Source organism: Belonocnema kinseyi, chromosome 8 (genome assembly GCF_010883055.1).
Source record: "Belonocnema kinseyi isolate 2016_QV_RU_SX_M_011 chromosome 8, B_treatae_v1, whole genome shotgun sequence".
Taxonomy (NCBI): domain Eukaryota; kingdom Metazoa; phylum Arthropoda; class Insecta; order Hymenoptera; family Cynipidae; genus Belonocnema; species Belonocnema kinseyi.
The window spans coordinates 63,918,311-63,933,457 of NC_046664.1; the positions used below are offsets into that span (position 1 = coordinate 63,918,311).

The window sequence follows — 15,147 nt, forward strand, 5'->3', positions numbered from 1 at the left end:
TGTTAAAAAATATTTTTAATAAATCAAACCTTTAGTACGAAAAGAACCATCAGCATATAACAATGCTTAATCTAGCGTCTGAGAAACAACTGAATTAGAATTTTGTAATAACGTTTCAGGATCGAACCGATTCCCTCATCAGATTGTCTTATTTCATTTTGCACAAGTTAAAAATCAAAATCTTAAGATCTAACCTTAAGATCTAATCTTAAGAACTAATAATAACTTAAGATGAAGTTAAGATGGAGACGGAGGGTGCACATACCGTCACATTCTTATAATTTTAATTTTTAACTTCTTACAGTATAACGCAAACTTTATACTCTTTTACATATTGACCTGTTTGCCGTTTCCCCCTTTTTAAAAATAATTCCTCTTTTTCGTGAAACTTGACCCTATTTCTACTATTTTTAGAGGATGTCTGTATAACATTAAAGTTTATTATAATTACAATACATGATAATAATAACGTTATACTAACTTTAATATCGGCCTAATCAGATTAGTTTGTTGATTTTTTAAAATTATTGTGTAGAAAAAATTACTAATTCGAAATTTTTTAAGTTTATCTGGCTTTTAGATCTGACGACATATTAAGCAGGAAGTAAAAATATCTAAAGGGTTTCGATCTTTTGAATTGCTTTTAAAAGTACACAGTTAACTGATTTGATCTAAGATTTGGAAAAATGGTATAAATTTGTTTTATTACATTTTATTAGCGTATATTATGATATCAATTGTTCCTTGAAATATTTAGTTTATTTTAGATCACGTTTAAATATTGGTTGAAAAAATAGAAAAATTCTAATCAAATCTACGGGTAATTATATATAGTAAAAGATTATCGCTATTTACTAAATTCACCCTCAGAGAAAATTTGTAAAATGAGTTTCAAAAGCATAAAAGTATTAAATCATTTAATTTGTCTGCCAGTAATTTAAAAAATGTTGAAAAATTAAGTTTCTTTGGCTGTTTTTCTACTAGATGACAGAGCTCTTTATACGTTTCAATTTTCATGGTGATCCCTTAGCTCTTGGATTTCCGTTCTGAAAACTTACAATTAGTTTTGGCAACTTCTTAGAGAGCTTTAAAATTGGATTATTAAAACAGTTTTTCTAAAAAAACTTTTTTGAATAGAAATTATATTAAATTACTTACAAGAGAGCCTATTGAAGACTGCTCTTTTTCCCCTGGGAAAAGATAAATGTCGAAGAGGACCCAAACCCCTCTCCATACAAAAACCACAAGTGTCCCAACGATTCCGACACTGAAGGCACAATCCAATATATACAAGGACCAATCTTTCGAATTCTGAAACGATAAAATACCATTTTTACTTCTATAATTGGAAAATTTCAATTTTCAGGGTTTTATGTTAGTAATTTTTAAATTATAATTATTTCATATTTCTTTTAACAGTTATGAATTCTTTGATAAACACGATTTATTTTTAAATTAGAATTATTTCGTATTTCATTTAACAGTTATGAATTCTTTGATAAACGCGATTTAGTGTCATGTTAGATTTCCAAAATTTTTAGTTTGGTTTTCTTGAATATGCAATATAAATTTATTAAAGAGTCTTGTTTGCTTTCTTTGACATTCTAATTTTTAACGATACACGATATCCGATGTACTTGATTTTAAATTTGTTTATTAATTGAGACTTGAAAAAAAATTTAGTTTAATTTTAACATCTTGAATTCCAAATTGTTTATTTCGACGTGTCAGAATTGAAAAGTTTTGAATTTGGATATTTCTTGAATTTCGAATAAAAATTTATAAGGCTTCTGATTTAAATTTGATTTAAATAAGAGTTTTTTATTTTTTATTCCTAAGAGCTGCAAGAGGACGTTCTACACATATAATTTGTAAATTAAAATTTGTATTATTATTACACCGTTAAGCCCTTTCCCTTTCGGGGTAGGCGTGGCTCACTCGGTTGGGAAGGGTTTTGAGGAAGGAGTTATAGAATTTTTAGATTGATCTAGAATTCTCGTGTTATTTATTTGAAAAAAAACGCTCGTTTCGCAATATTGGTCTGACTCAGGCTGCTGATCAATATCTCTAGCAATCACCCCAAGTGAAGAGCCCCACAAAGTCGTCATGTGAGGTTCCCCACTTAGGTCCATTATTATCCAAGGTCTTTTGTTTCAGGCGTCATTCACTCGACTTGTACATGCATTTTTGCATGCAAGCTCTCGTAATATTCTATAAATACAAATTGTTCGATTTTGAAAGCTTTTCAGTTGACGTTATGGAAACTTGAACGCATAATTTTTCAATTTTTATAATGGAAATGTTTTAATTCTGACTAATAATAATATGAAAAAGTTGAATTATTTGATAATAAACTGTTTCAATTTAACATTTTACAATTTGAAACTGTCTAGGCTTAAAGGCCTTAAAATTTTTAATTACTCCATTTTCTTGTCCACTTGAAATATAGAAGTGTTTAAGGCTTATCGTTCGATCACCGAAGTTAACTAAAAATACTTCAAGCAAAACTTGTATAGTTTGAAGTATACTCAACTTTTTAAATTTTAATTTTCAGGCTTTCATTTTCAAACTGAAAACATCAAAATTATTTGCTTTTCACAGTTAAAAACTGAAATGTTTCAGCTTTAAATGTTCAAATTTAATATTTTTTATCGTTAAGGTTTTTGCTGTGGTTAAAGTTGTTTATAATAAAATATAAATTAAAATAGGGGGAACAGCAATACAATTAATGATCTACTAGTTTAGTTTTAAGCTTTAAAAATAGATTTAAATTAACTGCGAGAAGATTGCGTTTTATTCTAAAGGTACATTTAATAATCGACAATGCAAACACAATTATCAGTCATCTTAATTTAGTTCTGAAAAGTTAACAGCTTATCGTGAAGGAAACATGTGATATACAATTTCTTATTGAAATGTAAACTTTTCCTTCTTATAAACTTTGATAAGAGTATTAGTTTGATTTGTGATGATATCTTCAATGTTGGAATATCATGCATAGATAATTTTAATTCTGACTTTCATCCAAAGTTAACGAATATAAAAATTAGCAAGAATTATTTAAAAAGTATTTCTATAGAAAATTGTTACAAACTGCTGCAATCTTTGTTCAAACATATTTTACCTACTATAATAAATTGATTTTTATTCCTTTCTCTGAAATTGTTATTAATAATTTGCAAGCTTTAAAAAAATAATTACATATTATTATTCCAATTATGGTTTAGACGATCTGAGTCCTCCGGAGTGACTACAAATTTGAAAAATACGATAAAATTCGTTTAAGGTTTTTCGAGAAATTTTAATCGTGATTTAAGCATCATATCTTGCAAAACAAATGAGCACAATTTCCTTAAGAAATTTTACTTAATGACGTACTTTTCCGAAAATTTTCCTTCTTTAAACCAATTTTTTAAAAGTAAATTTTAAAGAAAGTTACAAAAAATCATCAACAAAATATTCTTACTATAAATTGTAATTTTCAAAAATGATAAAAAATTAATTTACCTGTTGTAAGAAAGGATTATAAATATTCATATAAAACATATTTTTCATTTAATCCCGAACAATTAGCATGTTACTATTTAGTATTACAGATTAGATGAATTCTTAATGAACAACTGTAATGTTATTGTCGCCTAATGATTAACGATTGGGGGAGACTATTTACAAAATGGTAATTATATAAATCAACATATCGACATATTTAATTAGTTTTTAATGTTAATTTTTCAATCTTTATGGAAATAAAAAACACTTTTTTTTATTACGGATTTTAAGTTATGTTTTTCTTGCGGCAAAGTCTACAAATCAATTTTTATTTATCTTTTATTTCTGTATTTAAAAGTTTAATTGAATGGAGTGTCTTCAAAAGAATAATTAAAAATTAAGAAGCGAAGTCGCAATATTTATATTATTAGGTGAGTCAGGATAAAAATGTATAATTCTAAGGTTGAAGTGCATGTAGATGTCCTACAGATTATATCAAATTTAAATTTAAATAAATTAAATTATATTAATTATATTATATTATATTAATTAAATAAAATAAATTAAATAAAATAAATTCTCATCCCGTAATTTGCTTATTTGTTTATGTTATATAATTGGATTATGAAAGAAAAGATCTGAAGTCGAATAATTCATATTAATTTAATACAAAACTTTTCCATTTTAAGTTTTTTTTTCAGTATCTCATGATTCCGAAATCCAGGATGAGAAGTGAAATACCCCCCCCCCCCCTTTATATCCGAAATTATTCGGGAAAAGTAGACGCAGCCTTCTTTTAATAGATATGGAAATAAATAAAAAATTAGAATCAAATTGATTATATACATAATATTTGCTTCTTAATTTAGTATTCTATTTTTTTAGAGTGAATATTATGTTTGCTTGACCCAGTTTCTACTCATTACACCTTTCGAATGACGAGATAACTTCTTGAGTGATTTTCGTTTTTTCATGTGCTTTACAAACATTGAATATTTCAAACATTTTTAAATCCGATGTAATATCTTGATATCAACAATTACTTAATTTTCTTATCAATTTAATTTCCACAATATCGAGATATTCTGTGTATAACTTGGAAAAGCATTTTAAGAATTCCGTGATATCTAAAATTAAATTTTTATAACTTTGGTATGAAAATCTTTAAAGTTGAATATCTTTAATATAAAAGAATAATAATTTTATTCTATTCCATTATACAATTTTTAATTAAGTTTAACTTAAAATCTAATAATTTACATTATTGGAGAAGTTCACGTTTTTATTGCTCCACATATGAGAAACGTTAGGAATACATTTTGTAAAATATTAAAAGGTTTTAATTACCTAATTTAAAATTTTGTTAATAATACCTAAACTAATTTGAACTTTGACATACTAAAAGCAATCAAATTTGATTTGCCTCTTATTTTGGGAGCGTTAAACATGGTTTTTGGGATACGTATTAAACTGAAATAAATAAATTAATACATTAAAGTGCCTATGCAATAATTTTTGCATTGCAATCGGAAAAAATAATACAGATCGAATTAGTAATTTTGTCAACTTATGTAAAACTCAACTTGTTTTATTGTATCATATTATAAATTTATTCAATTATATACTATATTATAAATGTTGACAATTTTATTACAAATCTCCATTAATTATGAAAACAATTTGTAATTCTGATAAAAAGAAGATATTTCGGGTTCCAATCGTGTACCAATTGTGTTCCATTTGTTATACGATTGGAACCCGAAATATCGTCTTTTTATCAAAATGAGTCATCATGAAAGCATTAAATCTATTATTAATTTGTAATTCTGTAACATTTTGATTTTTCGGAATGAAGTATTAATCATATATTTTTTTTGTTAAAAAATTGTCTGTGTCATCCTACAAATGTTTAACGTTATTAATTGATATTTGTATAGAATGCAAATTCTAAAAAATATCACTCTTTTAAGAAAAATTTAAATATTTAAAATAATTTTAAAAAGTTCTATATTCTAACTTTGTTGTCATGTCTTCAATTTTCTCGCCAAAGAAAGTGAAGACTAAATGTACACAAACTCTAGATTTAGTATTTCACAACCTTTTTGTCTCATTGTATTTGAATGACAATAGAAGCAGAAAAATGACGAAATAAGTTATTATTACTCAAAAAAACGTAATCGACATAGTGATGATGCCAAACAACTTTGAAGACACGAGCACTTTAACCGAATTTTTCTATAAAACTCTGTTTTCAGAAATGATCAAATCTTTAAAAAGATGCTATAAACTTTAAATTTTTAAGTGAATCCTATGAGCGCTTGTAAGGTGCGTTTGGAAAATAAAACATTTTTGAAAGATAAATTTAGACTAGTAAACACTTGACATTTCAAACAATAAGTAAGAGGAACTTGTCCAGTATTTTTGTTCCAAAAAAGGAAATTAAACATTGTTAGTAGTTTTGCTCTTTTTAAACTTATAAACAATTTCAAGAAAATTTGGTACTTTAGTACAGATTGTATTTTGATAAAATCACTTACAGGACGGCCTATTTAATTGAGGAAAAAAATTGCCGGTTTGTTCCTGTTTTGAGAAATTTTTACACGGTCTTTAAAAATTAAAAAATTGGAACTCTCAAAGATGAAAATGTTTTCATTTGAACTAATAAAAACTGAACTGCAAATTAAAGCACTCAAAGTGGTAATCTTTTGCATTTTAAACGCCTAAAATTAAAGCTTTGATTTTTCATTTAAACGTTCAATAATTTACACGTGTAAAATGGAATCTTTAAATACTTTCCAATTGAAATTTTTTAAATTAAACCTTGTTAAACTACATAAATGAAAATTTTTAAACTTTTATGAATTGAACAATTCAATAATTTCTGGCTAAAAATCTAAATCCACCCTTTCACTTTTAATGGTCCAAATTCAGGAATAAATAAAAAAATTGGCACATTTTTTAAATTATATAATTTTAAACGATTTTAGGTTAAAATCATAAAAAATGGTAGGAATAAACTTTTTTTAAATTGAATATTTTTGCAATTAGAATTTAAGCCCTTTCTATTTTAAGTCGTTTGAAATAAATCATTGTTTAATTGTTATATTTATACATCAACATTCAACAACTTGACTTACTAACTGAAAATTTAAATAATGGAACAACTAAAATTGTAACGTTCAAAGTTTAAACTTAGCGTACTGAAATTTTAAAGATTCAAGGTCTTATATTTCAACCAATTCAGTTTCAAGTTTTGTAGTTTTCAATTTTTGATTTATGCGAGCGCATTTTAAATGAGCAGTAAACTATTGGTGAATATATACATTTTTTTATTTAAAAAATTTCAAGATAAATTTTTAAAGTTTAAATATGACTTTTACATTAATTGTTTAACTAATAGGACTTTAAAATTGCAACAGTTTAACTTTTATCGTTTCAATCAGTAAATTGATTAATTTTTAACATATTTAAAATCACCTTGTGAAATAAATTATTGTTCAATTTTTAATGCTCGCAATAAAGTTCGATTTGCAAAATCATTCATTAGTTTATATTTAGAGTTCATTAACTTGAAATGCTTTTTTGTCAAATATTTTCAGTTTCAATCTCGTTCATTTATTATTTGTTTAATTGAAATTATAGAACTAAAATGTAAAAATTTTAAAAGTAAAAGATTTTATAAACCACGCGTTATAATCTGAATTATTTCACGATTAAAAAAGGTAACAATTGAACTTAACATTTAAGAAAAGTTGAAATCGGACGTGTATTAAATTTCATTCCATCATGTGGCATGAAATTTGTGATATTTCAAAGGATTGATTTCCAATAAAATAATAAATTACTGTCATTTTCCGGTTTACTCGGGGCAGCATCCAGCCTAATTTAGAGTCCCTTTTATTCATTTCTTTATCAATTATGAATATATGAAGGGTAGCAGTACAGAAGTAAATAACTAATAACATCAGAATCTTTCAGGAAAGTAAAAAAACATTCTGTAAAATCTAAATCACCATTCGAAAGTATAACAAAAGTTCAAATTTAGGCGAAATTGTTGCTGAATTGAGGCCAGAAACTTTGACTAAAGAAAGTTATCCAGTTTTAAGGAAATCGTTGTGGAATTTGACAATCTGAATTCTGTTCCGAGAAAATCAAAATTTTGGTGTGACTATACCTTACTGAGATAGATGATTTTTTGATGAAAGAACTATAAAAAGAAAAAGGTTTCGCTTCAACAAAACAATAATTATTTCAAGAAAAACTAATGCTGAAGGGAAGAAAATAATTGGTACTACACTAAAATTCTGTGCTAAACTTCACAGTAAACTTTAACGTAATTTTTTTAAATTAAAACAAATCTTTTTCCTACAACGTATATTTGTTCTTAAAAGATTTTTTCATCCAATATACCCATTTTCGGGAAATTGTTGGTTATCTAGTTCTGTACGGCCATCCTTCATATATATCATCTTATACATATATTACCTAAATATGACAAAAATAGAAGTTAAAAAAAAAGAAATTTAGGAATCCGAAAATTCTCAAACTCTTATAAAATACAAATGCTTGTAAATAATAATTCTTACAACGAGAACCATTTAACTTATTCAAATAAATCTTATGGACATCTTGCATGCCTAAACGAATCATACTGAATTTCATTGTTTGTTTAAAATCATTATTGGAAACTCTTGTATATGCTGTTGAAACCATATAATATATTTTTTAAACTGGTTTTCATGTTATCTGATAGCAAGATCAGTTCTTAACGACTTAATTCCTCAGCTATTTGCATCTCTCTTTCTCCATTTTCCTCTACATCTACATCCTTAAATGTCCAAGTTCATAAAAACAATAATCCCAATTTGCATCGTCATCTGTACTTACATTGGCTCTAAACATTGTAGGCACTTCAAAGTACCCAGCACAAGAATCCAAACTGAGAGAAAAAGGAGGTGCTGCAATATTTCTAATTGCCCTCATAATCGCAAGGGCCAGAAGACTCACGGAGGTCGTAGCAAAAACCGTGCTCGAGGACATCTCTGTAAAAAGATCAAGGGCTTGCCAAGCTCCTCTCCACGCATTAACACAACAGAACCCAAACACATAGGTGTACAACCTGGACCCAAAATAATAACACAGTCTATGTTTGTCAGGATGAAGATAATCATCCAAGAAATTTTGCAACAAATTGAACGTAAAGAGTCCTGTGAAGCCAATAGCTATCGAAGTCAAGCTGCCATAGACTGGATTTCCGTGGTAAATGTAAATATCACTCAGGTGCCATGTACCTCGCCAGTAACCGACCACTGCCGGGGCGGCCACCCCCGCTGAAAAAATCGAGTCTAAGATAGCCAGAATCGCATAGTAAATTCGAGAAGAGGTCGGTCTCTCCAAAGCACTCGCCATTACGGCACCCCCACAAAGTTCCACCATCCTTTGATCCTAAAACCTACTCACACTTCCCATACTTAATTATTGCTCACTAGCTTCCAAATTATTCATTAGCACCAGAACATAAGATCGTCGGGGCATGTTTTTAATTCCTTCAACTCATCTTGATTGGTTTTGGTTAATTCAGATTAGAGGATCAAAATCAGAGGATTAAAGTAATTTTTAAAGAAGAAGATTCCAACGGGATGTCATCCAGTAGTCTCCAGGTTTCCAAATGATAGGATTGAAGACTCTAATTTTAGGATCTCTGAATTCATTTCGGAGATGTTGAACTGGAAGCACCAACCTTTTATCAGCAATATTTAGGTTGCTTCTTTTCGAGGATTGTTGATCGTTCAGAAATTAGAGGCGAAGGAGAAAAAACTTTGTACTTGATGGCATTTCCAGCTGCCCTGTCGAAGATTTCACATAAAGACACTCATAGTATGAATAATTTGAGATTGGATCCTTGCATTCGCGTAGCGAAATTGACGATTTTTTAGGTACCGATCAAACAACAGGTCGAACAGCGGATGAGTACTGAGTCTCTGAATAGCAACCACTATCTTTTATCAACCGTTGAGTAGAGCCAACACTATCACAAAATCGTATCATCGCATCATCGTGAATATGATTGTGTGGAAGTACACAGGAGAAGCGAGAGACCCTACTCCGGTCCTCACTTAGTTTTTCCCGCTCCCTCCCACGTGTAATAATCAGTCCAACTATACTGCACGCCTCGTTGATTGGATTGCTGGATCAAGAGAGTGTTTCCAAAGAGACGATTCTATGATCCGCGTGCTTCAGATTCAAGAGGCCACCTTGGATCAGTACTTCTGAAACAATCCTGATCAATCTGGAGTATGCAATCATCAGCTGAACTCATTATCAACTAGGCTCTTAATCCTCAATCATAAATCCTCAAGTCTGAATACTCCTTTTTCTAAATATCTGGCAGATGATTCTTTGATATACGTGCTGCCAATTATTTAAAAAAGGAGGATTTAGCGAGGGCCTATTCACTTCAGAAACTTTCTTCAAAGTCACTATAGGATCAGAAAATAAAAGATCCAGTATCATGAAAATCATGTATAGATCTGCAAGATTTCATATATTTCAAGATTCAGTGATTCAAAAATAGTTGAAAACCTGTTTCAAACCTGGTCAGAAATCTTTCAGAGCTTGAAAACTCTTTGCGAATCTCTGATTCAGTGTGTCTGATCTGGATTAAGTGATAATTTCGATTATTAAAAGTTCTTGGATCGCGGAATATCAAATATTTCAGAAGTGACTAACCCCTTGGGATTTAGAATTGAAGATTTATGATTGAAGATTAAAGATGTGGATTTAAGAAGCTAGTTGATGATAATGAATTCTAGCTAATAAGTGGAGACTACAGATGGGTTATTTTTTGCTCAGATTTGAGTGGTAACCTTGGATCAATTCTTCTAAAACAATCCTGGTGAATCTGGAATCTGCACTCATAAGCTGGAAATCATCATCAACTAACCCCTTAATCCTCTATTTTAAATTTTCATTTTTGAATCGTCCCTTTTCTAAATCTATAGCAGGCAATTTTACCATCCATGTGCTTCAGGAGATTTTAAAAAGGGAGGATTTAGAATTGAGGATTCAAAATTGAGGGTTACTTGGATAGTTGATGAATTCCATATGATAATTCAAGACAGCAGGTGGATTTTTTTGCTCAATTCGAGTTGTCACCTTGAACCAATTTTTCTAAAACAGTCCTGGTACATTCAGAGTCTGCACTTATCTCCAGGAACTCATCATCAACTAGCCTCTTAATTTTTCATCTTATTTTACTTATTTTACTTTTTTTTTACTTATTTTTACAGAGAATTCTAAAAAATTTCAACTTATTCAAGAAAAAAATTATATATTTGTATAATGATTTGTATAATAATTACTGATAATAATCGACAAGTGTTCACAGCTAATACATTCAATTCGCAGCATTGAAGTTGGTTCGTTGTGATGCTTTGGTTTGTTCATTATTTTATTTTGAGATTGGTGTTCTGTCAGAAAGTGACAGTCGATCTGGTTTTTCAGTAATGTTGATCTTTAAATATTAATTTAAATTTTAAGAATAAAAAGATGTTCAAAAGCGATGTTCTTTGTCTGAGTGTAATAATAATTAATAATTCAAACAATGATTGAGACATACTTCAGACCATACGTATCGTCTGAAGTATGCCATTTTTAACATCTCACTCATTGTTTTAATTATTAGTTTTAATTGTTTAAATATTGGTGTATCTAATTTTATGAATCAAGTTAGCTGTCGTGCCAAAGATAAGTCCTATGGAAAAAAAATTTGTTTATGATTTTAAGAATTAAATGATGTTACCAGTCATGTCTTATAAAAGATAAAAAATTCATTTTTATGAAAAAGTATAAAAACTACGAAAATAATTATTTTAACAATAGTTATCGTAAATGAATTTGCTCTTGCTGTTGCTCCTTACCATATTTTCAAAAATGAGTGGATTTTAATCAATCATAGCCTATTTTTCTAGGAAAACATTTTCTACTACTCTACTGTTAGCAATTTGAAAAGAAGTAAATAATTGTCAAATATATGTCTTCGTTTAAAAAAATTTTGATATAATAAATTATTTTCACGATTTTAACCATAAAACAATGTACTTTTGAAGTTGGAATAGTAGAGTTGCAGATCATTTTTTCCTTAAAACGTCAAATATTTTAAAGGATTTTGAAGGAATTTTTCACGAATTTCGCGGTATTTTAGAAGAATTCGAAGGATTATATTAATTTAAAATTATTTCAAAGGTTTTCTATATGATATTTTAATAAATTTTCCAGGATCTCAAAGCATTTCATATAACATGAACATTTTAAGGAATTTCAAGAAATGTCATCATGTCACATTACGATACCACAAAGGATTTTATAATATTTTAATAAAAAAGAACATATTCATGATAAATGAGGGATTTTAAAGCATTTGATAAATTTGACATTTTTTAAAGATTTTAAAGAGTTTCAAATATTACAAAGTATTTCCAATGACTTTACAGAATTAAAAAAATTTTAGGGTATTAGAAAAAACATCCATAAAAAAATAATTTTATCGCAATTTTTGAAATTACTACTGCCAGCAAAATTATTCAAAAGTTTTCAAGTTTATTGAGTTGAGCTAGATATTTGAAAATATTCTAGAAGATTTCACAAAAAATTTAAATATTTTTAAACATTTTAAAGGATATTGAATGAATTCCCAAGGATTTCACATCATATTATAAGATTTTCCAGGATTACAGTAATTTAAAGTGATTTTAAAGGATCTCAAATAATTTAATTTGACCTTAAATAATGTAAGTGATTTTAAGGAATTACAGCAGATTTTATGTAATTTCACGGGATTTCAAGGGACTTCATGATATTTTCATAAAATTTATTTGTGAATAAGATCTTGTCAGACGTAAGTAAATGAATGCATGTGCTAGGATCTCAAAGGATTCCATAAGAATTTAAACATTTTAAGGAATATATTTCAAATTTTTCAAATTAATTAAATCAAATTAAATATTTCAAATATTTCATGGAATATCATCAGCTTTCATGCGACATCAGGGGATTTCAAAGGATTTTATAATATATTTATCAAATTACAAAGATAAAAATTCAATAACAAAAAATGACCAGTGTTATGGTATTTTCAAAATACAAAAAAAAAGAACGAAAATGAACATTTTATATCCAAAAATGCACGACATAAAAAAAGCCAAGAGAAGAAAAACGTTGATTTTTGAAACTTTTACAAGATTATCATAATAACTTTTTGAATTTTCGTGAAAAATCGAAAATTTAAATTTTGATCGTACAAAATAATAATGAAAAATAAATAATTCCATTTTGCAAACAAACAATGTATGATACGAAATAAGATGAATTAACAAAAATTGCGCATCTAAAAAAGATCTATAAATTTTTTATGAATCAACTTTTATAGGATTATTAGTTTTTATTTTATGAGAAAAAAACATTAAAAATAAAAAAACAAAATATATTTTACTAACGATACAATTAGTCAGCCTTTTGGTCTCTAATCGGGTTCTGGCTAGCCCGTCAGGTCCAAAAAATGTCAAAGTGTCTTATTTAAATATGTGTTTGCATATTTCTAAAAATATCCAGGTTGTTTAAAATTATAAAAAATTAAAAAGGTACATAGCATGTCCAGAATAGTATTTGACCATACAAAAACGTTTCACTTCTACTTAGTGCCATAATAGATCGTCTGGACGGCGCCACATTGGCGGTCTGTCCTGATTCAAAATAGTTCCCCGATAATTTTCTACATGCGTTTACCAAAAAATAATAACCAATAATAAATAGTTGGAGATTTGCATTAGTAATTTCAAAAAAATTAAGATTTTCGTGAATATTTTTCTACCAGATGACGGCTTTTTATAGGCTTCAATTTTCGGGAAGTAAAGGAGAGGAGGGATAAAAAAACTGACAAAAAATATGTTACCTAACAAAAGCATACAAAAAAAGTGTGCACAGCCAAAAAAGCGACTTATATATCATTGTAGTATTGGTCAATCAAAAACAAAATCTGCATTAAATAGAATTTTCTGTTGACCAGGCTTTTTTATTCGAGTTTGCATTTTTAGTTTAGGTGAAATTATCCCAAGTAGGGAACTATAAATCTAAAGTATTTTTTTCATGACCAAAGTTTTTTTTAAATAGCCCTTATGCTGCGAAAGATTTCCACAGGTTTTGGTCGCGAACAAATTTTTGTTGTAAAAATTATTAACGGTGGAAATTTAATTTTACAAAATTATTATCTTTTAAAAACTTACAGCTTAGAAATCTTTCTTCTAAATATAAAAAACATTGCATTTGATTTAAAAATTACCAATTGCTTATAAACAAATTGCACTTTTGTTCTCTTGAGAGAAAATTTTTTTTGCACGTTGTTCTACATACATTTTTTCTGGAGAGAGATGCAAAAATAAGTACTAAGTAGTTTCTATTATTTCACAGGATATACCTTTTTTAGTGCAACGTGTGAGTGCTCAGAGCATGTTGTGCGTCAGTCTATTTAAAAGAATAGTAATTAATATTCTTTTAAATAAAGTTGAATTTGTTTATAATAAATTAATATTTTTTAAACAAATTCAATGTTTTTATATTCGGAAGAAAACTTGCTGGAATTTACTTTTTTAAACAAAAAAGTTCAATTTATTTATAAACAATTTATATTATTTAATGTTTTTAAAAAAATTTCAATGTAAGAATCATCAAAATCCGTTTAGCAGTTCACGAGAAAATGTTGATCATGTTGTAACATTAGGCTTTCATTGTTAATAATTTTACAACAAATTTTTATTCTCAATAAAAAAATTTGGGAAAATCTGTTCGAACATAATGGCTATTGAAAATTTATTTAACAGTGAATTAAAACGTCTTTCGATTTATGGTGCGGCCTACTTGGATAATTTGATCTGAACTAAAAATTTAAACTCGATTTAAAAAAAATGGTTTGAAGAAAATGCCAATCAATGCAGATTTTGACAATGCTAGACAAATACTACTATTTTGTTGTTGCTTTTTTTGGCTTCGAACAAGTTTTTGCTGTAACTGTATAATTAATGGATGGTCCATAAAGTTAAAGCTTGAATTTTTAATTTGTTTGAAATAAAAACGTGATTATAAAAATGTGAAGATGCAAAAATTTGCAATATGGATGGCAGATGAGAGAAAGGGGGAGCCCCTGACCGCCTAGTCTGGTACTGTCACTAGGTCATAAACACGTGCCACCTTGAGACATGATTTTTCTGAGTGGCGTTTCCTGCCTGTGTAAATTCACTGGCTTTGTCGCGACGAAGTCAACGTTAATCGGCACCTTTTTGTATCCCAATCAAGCTTCGGTTTCACCAATCTTCTCACCTTGGCTGGTCAGTTTTGTCCCCGCGCGTTCAGTTTATTAGATAAAATGATACCTTCGTTCAGTGCTTTATTTCTATTATATAATTCAAAGCCTCTCTCCCTTCTCCCCTCTCCCTTCTCCCTTCACCCTTCTTTACAGTTCAGACCAAACAATTGGGCATGACAATTGCCGTCTCAAAAATGTATTTAAATTGTCAATCATTAATCATAATCTTAAATGATCCTATACTCAATCATTTGATTATATCTTCATATCAAAATCACACAGCCAATTTCAAATTATTATTT

At 28.3% G+C, this 15,147-nt stretch overlaps 1 protein-coding gene across 1 annotated transcript in view; it reads right to left on the minus strand.

Moving 5' to 3' along the window:
• Nucleotides 1–9,444, minus strand: part of LOC117178247 — a 17,429-nt gene extending 7,985 nt beyond the window's left edge. The window contains exons 1-2 of the mRNA XM_033369585.1: nucleotides 8,377–9,444; nucleotides 1,159–1,311 (exon numbers count right to left, since the gene is read on the minus strand). Of these exons, the coding sequence (XP_033225476.1) occupies nucleotides 1,159–1,311; nucleotides 8,377–8,925 (702 nt within the window). The 5' untranslated portion in view covers nucleotides 8,926–9,444. The remainder of the gene's footprint in view (nucleotides 1–1,158; nucleotides 1,312–8,376) is intronic.
• Nucleotides 9,445–15,147: the final 5,703 nt, after the last annotated feature.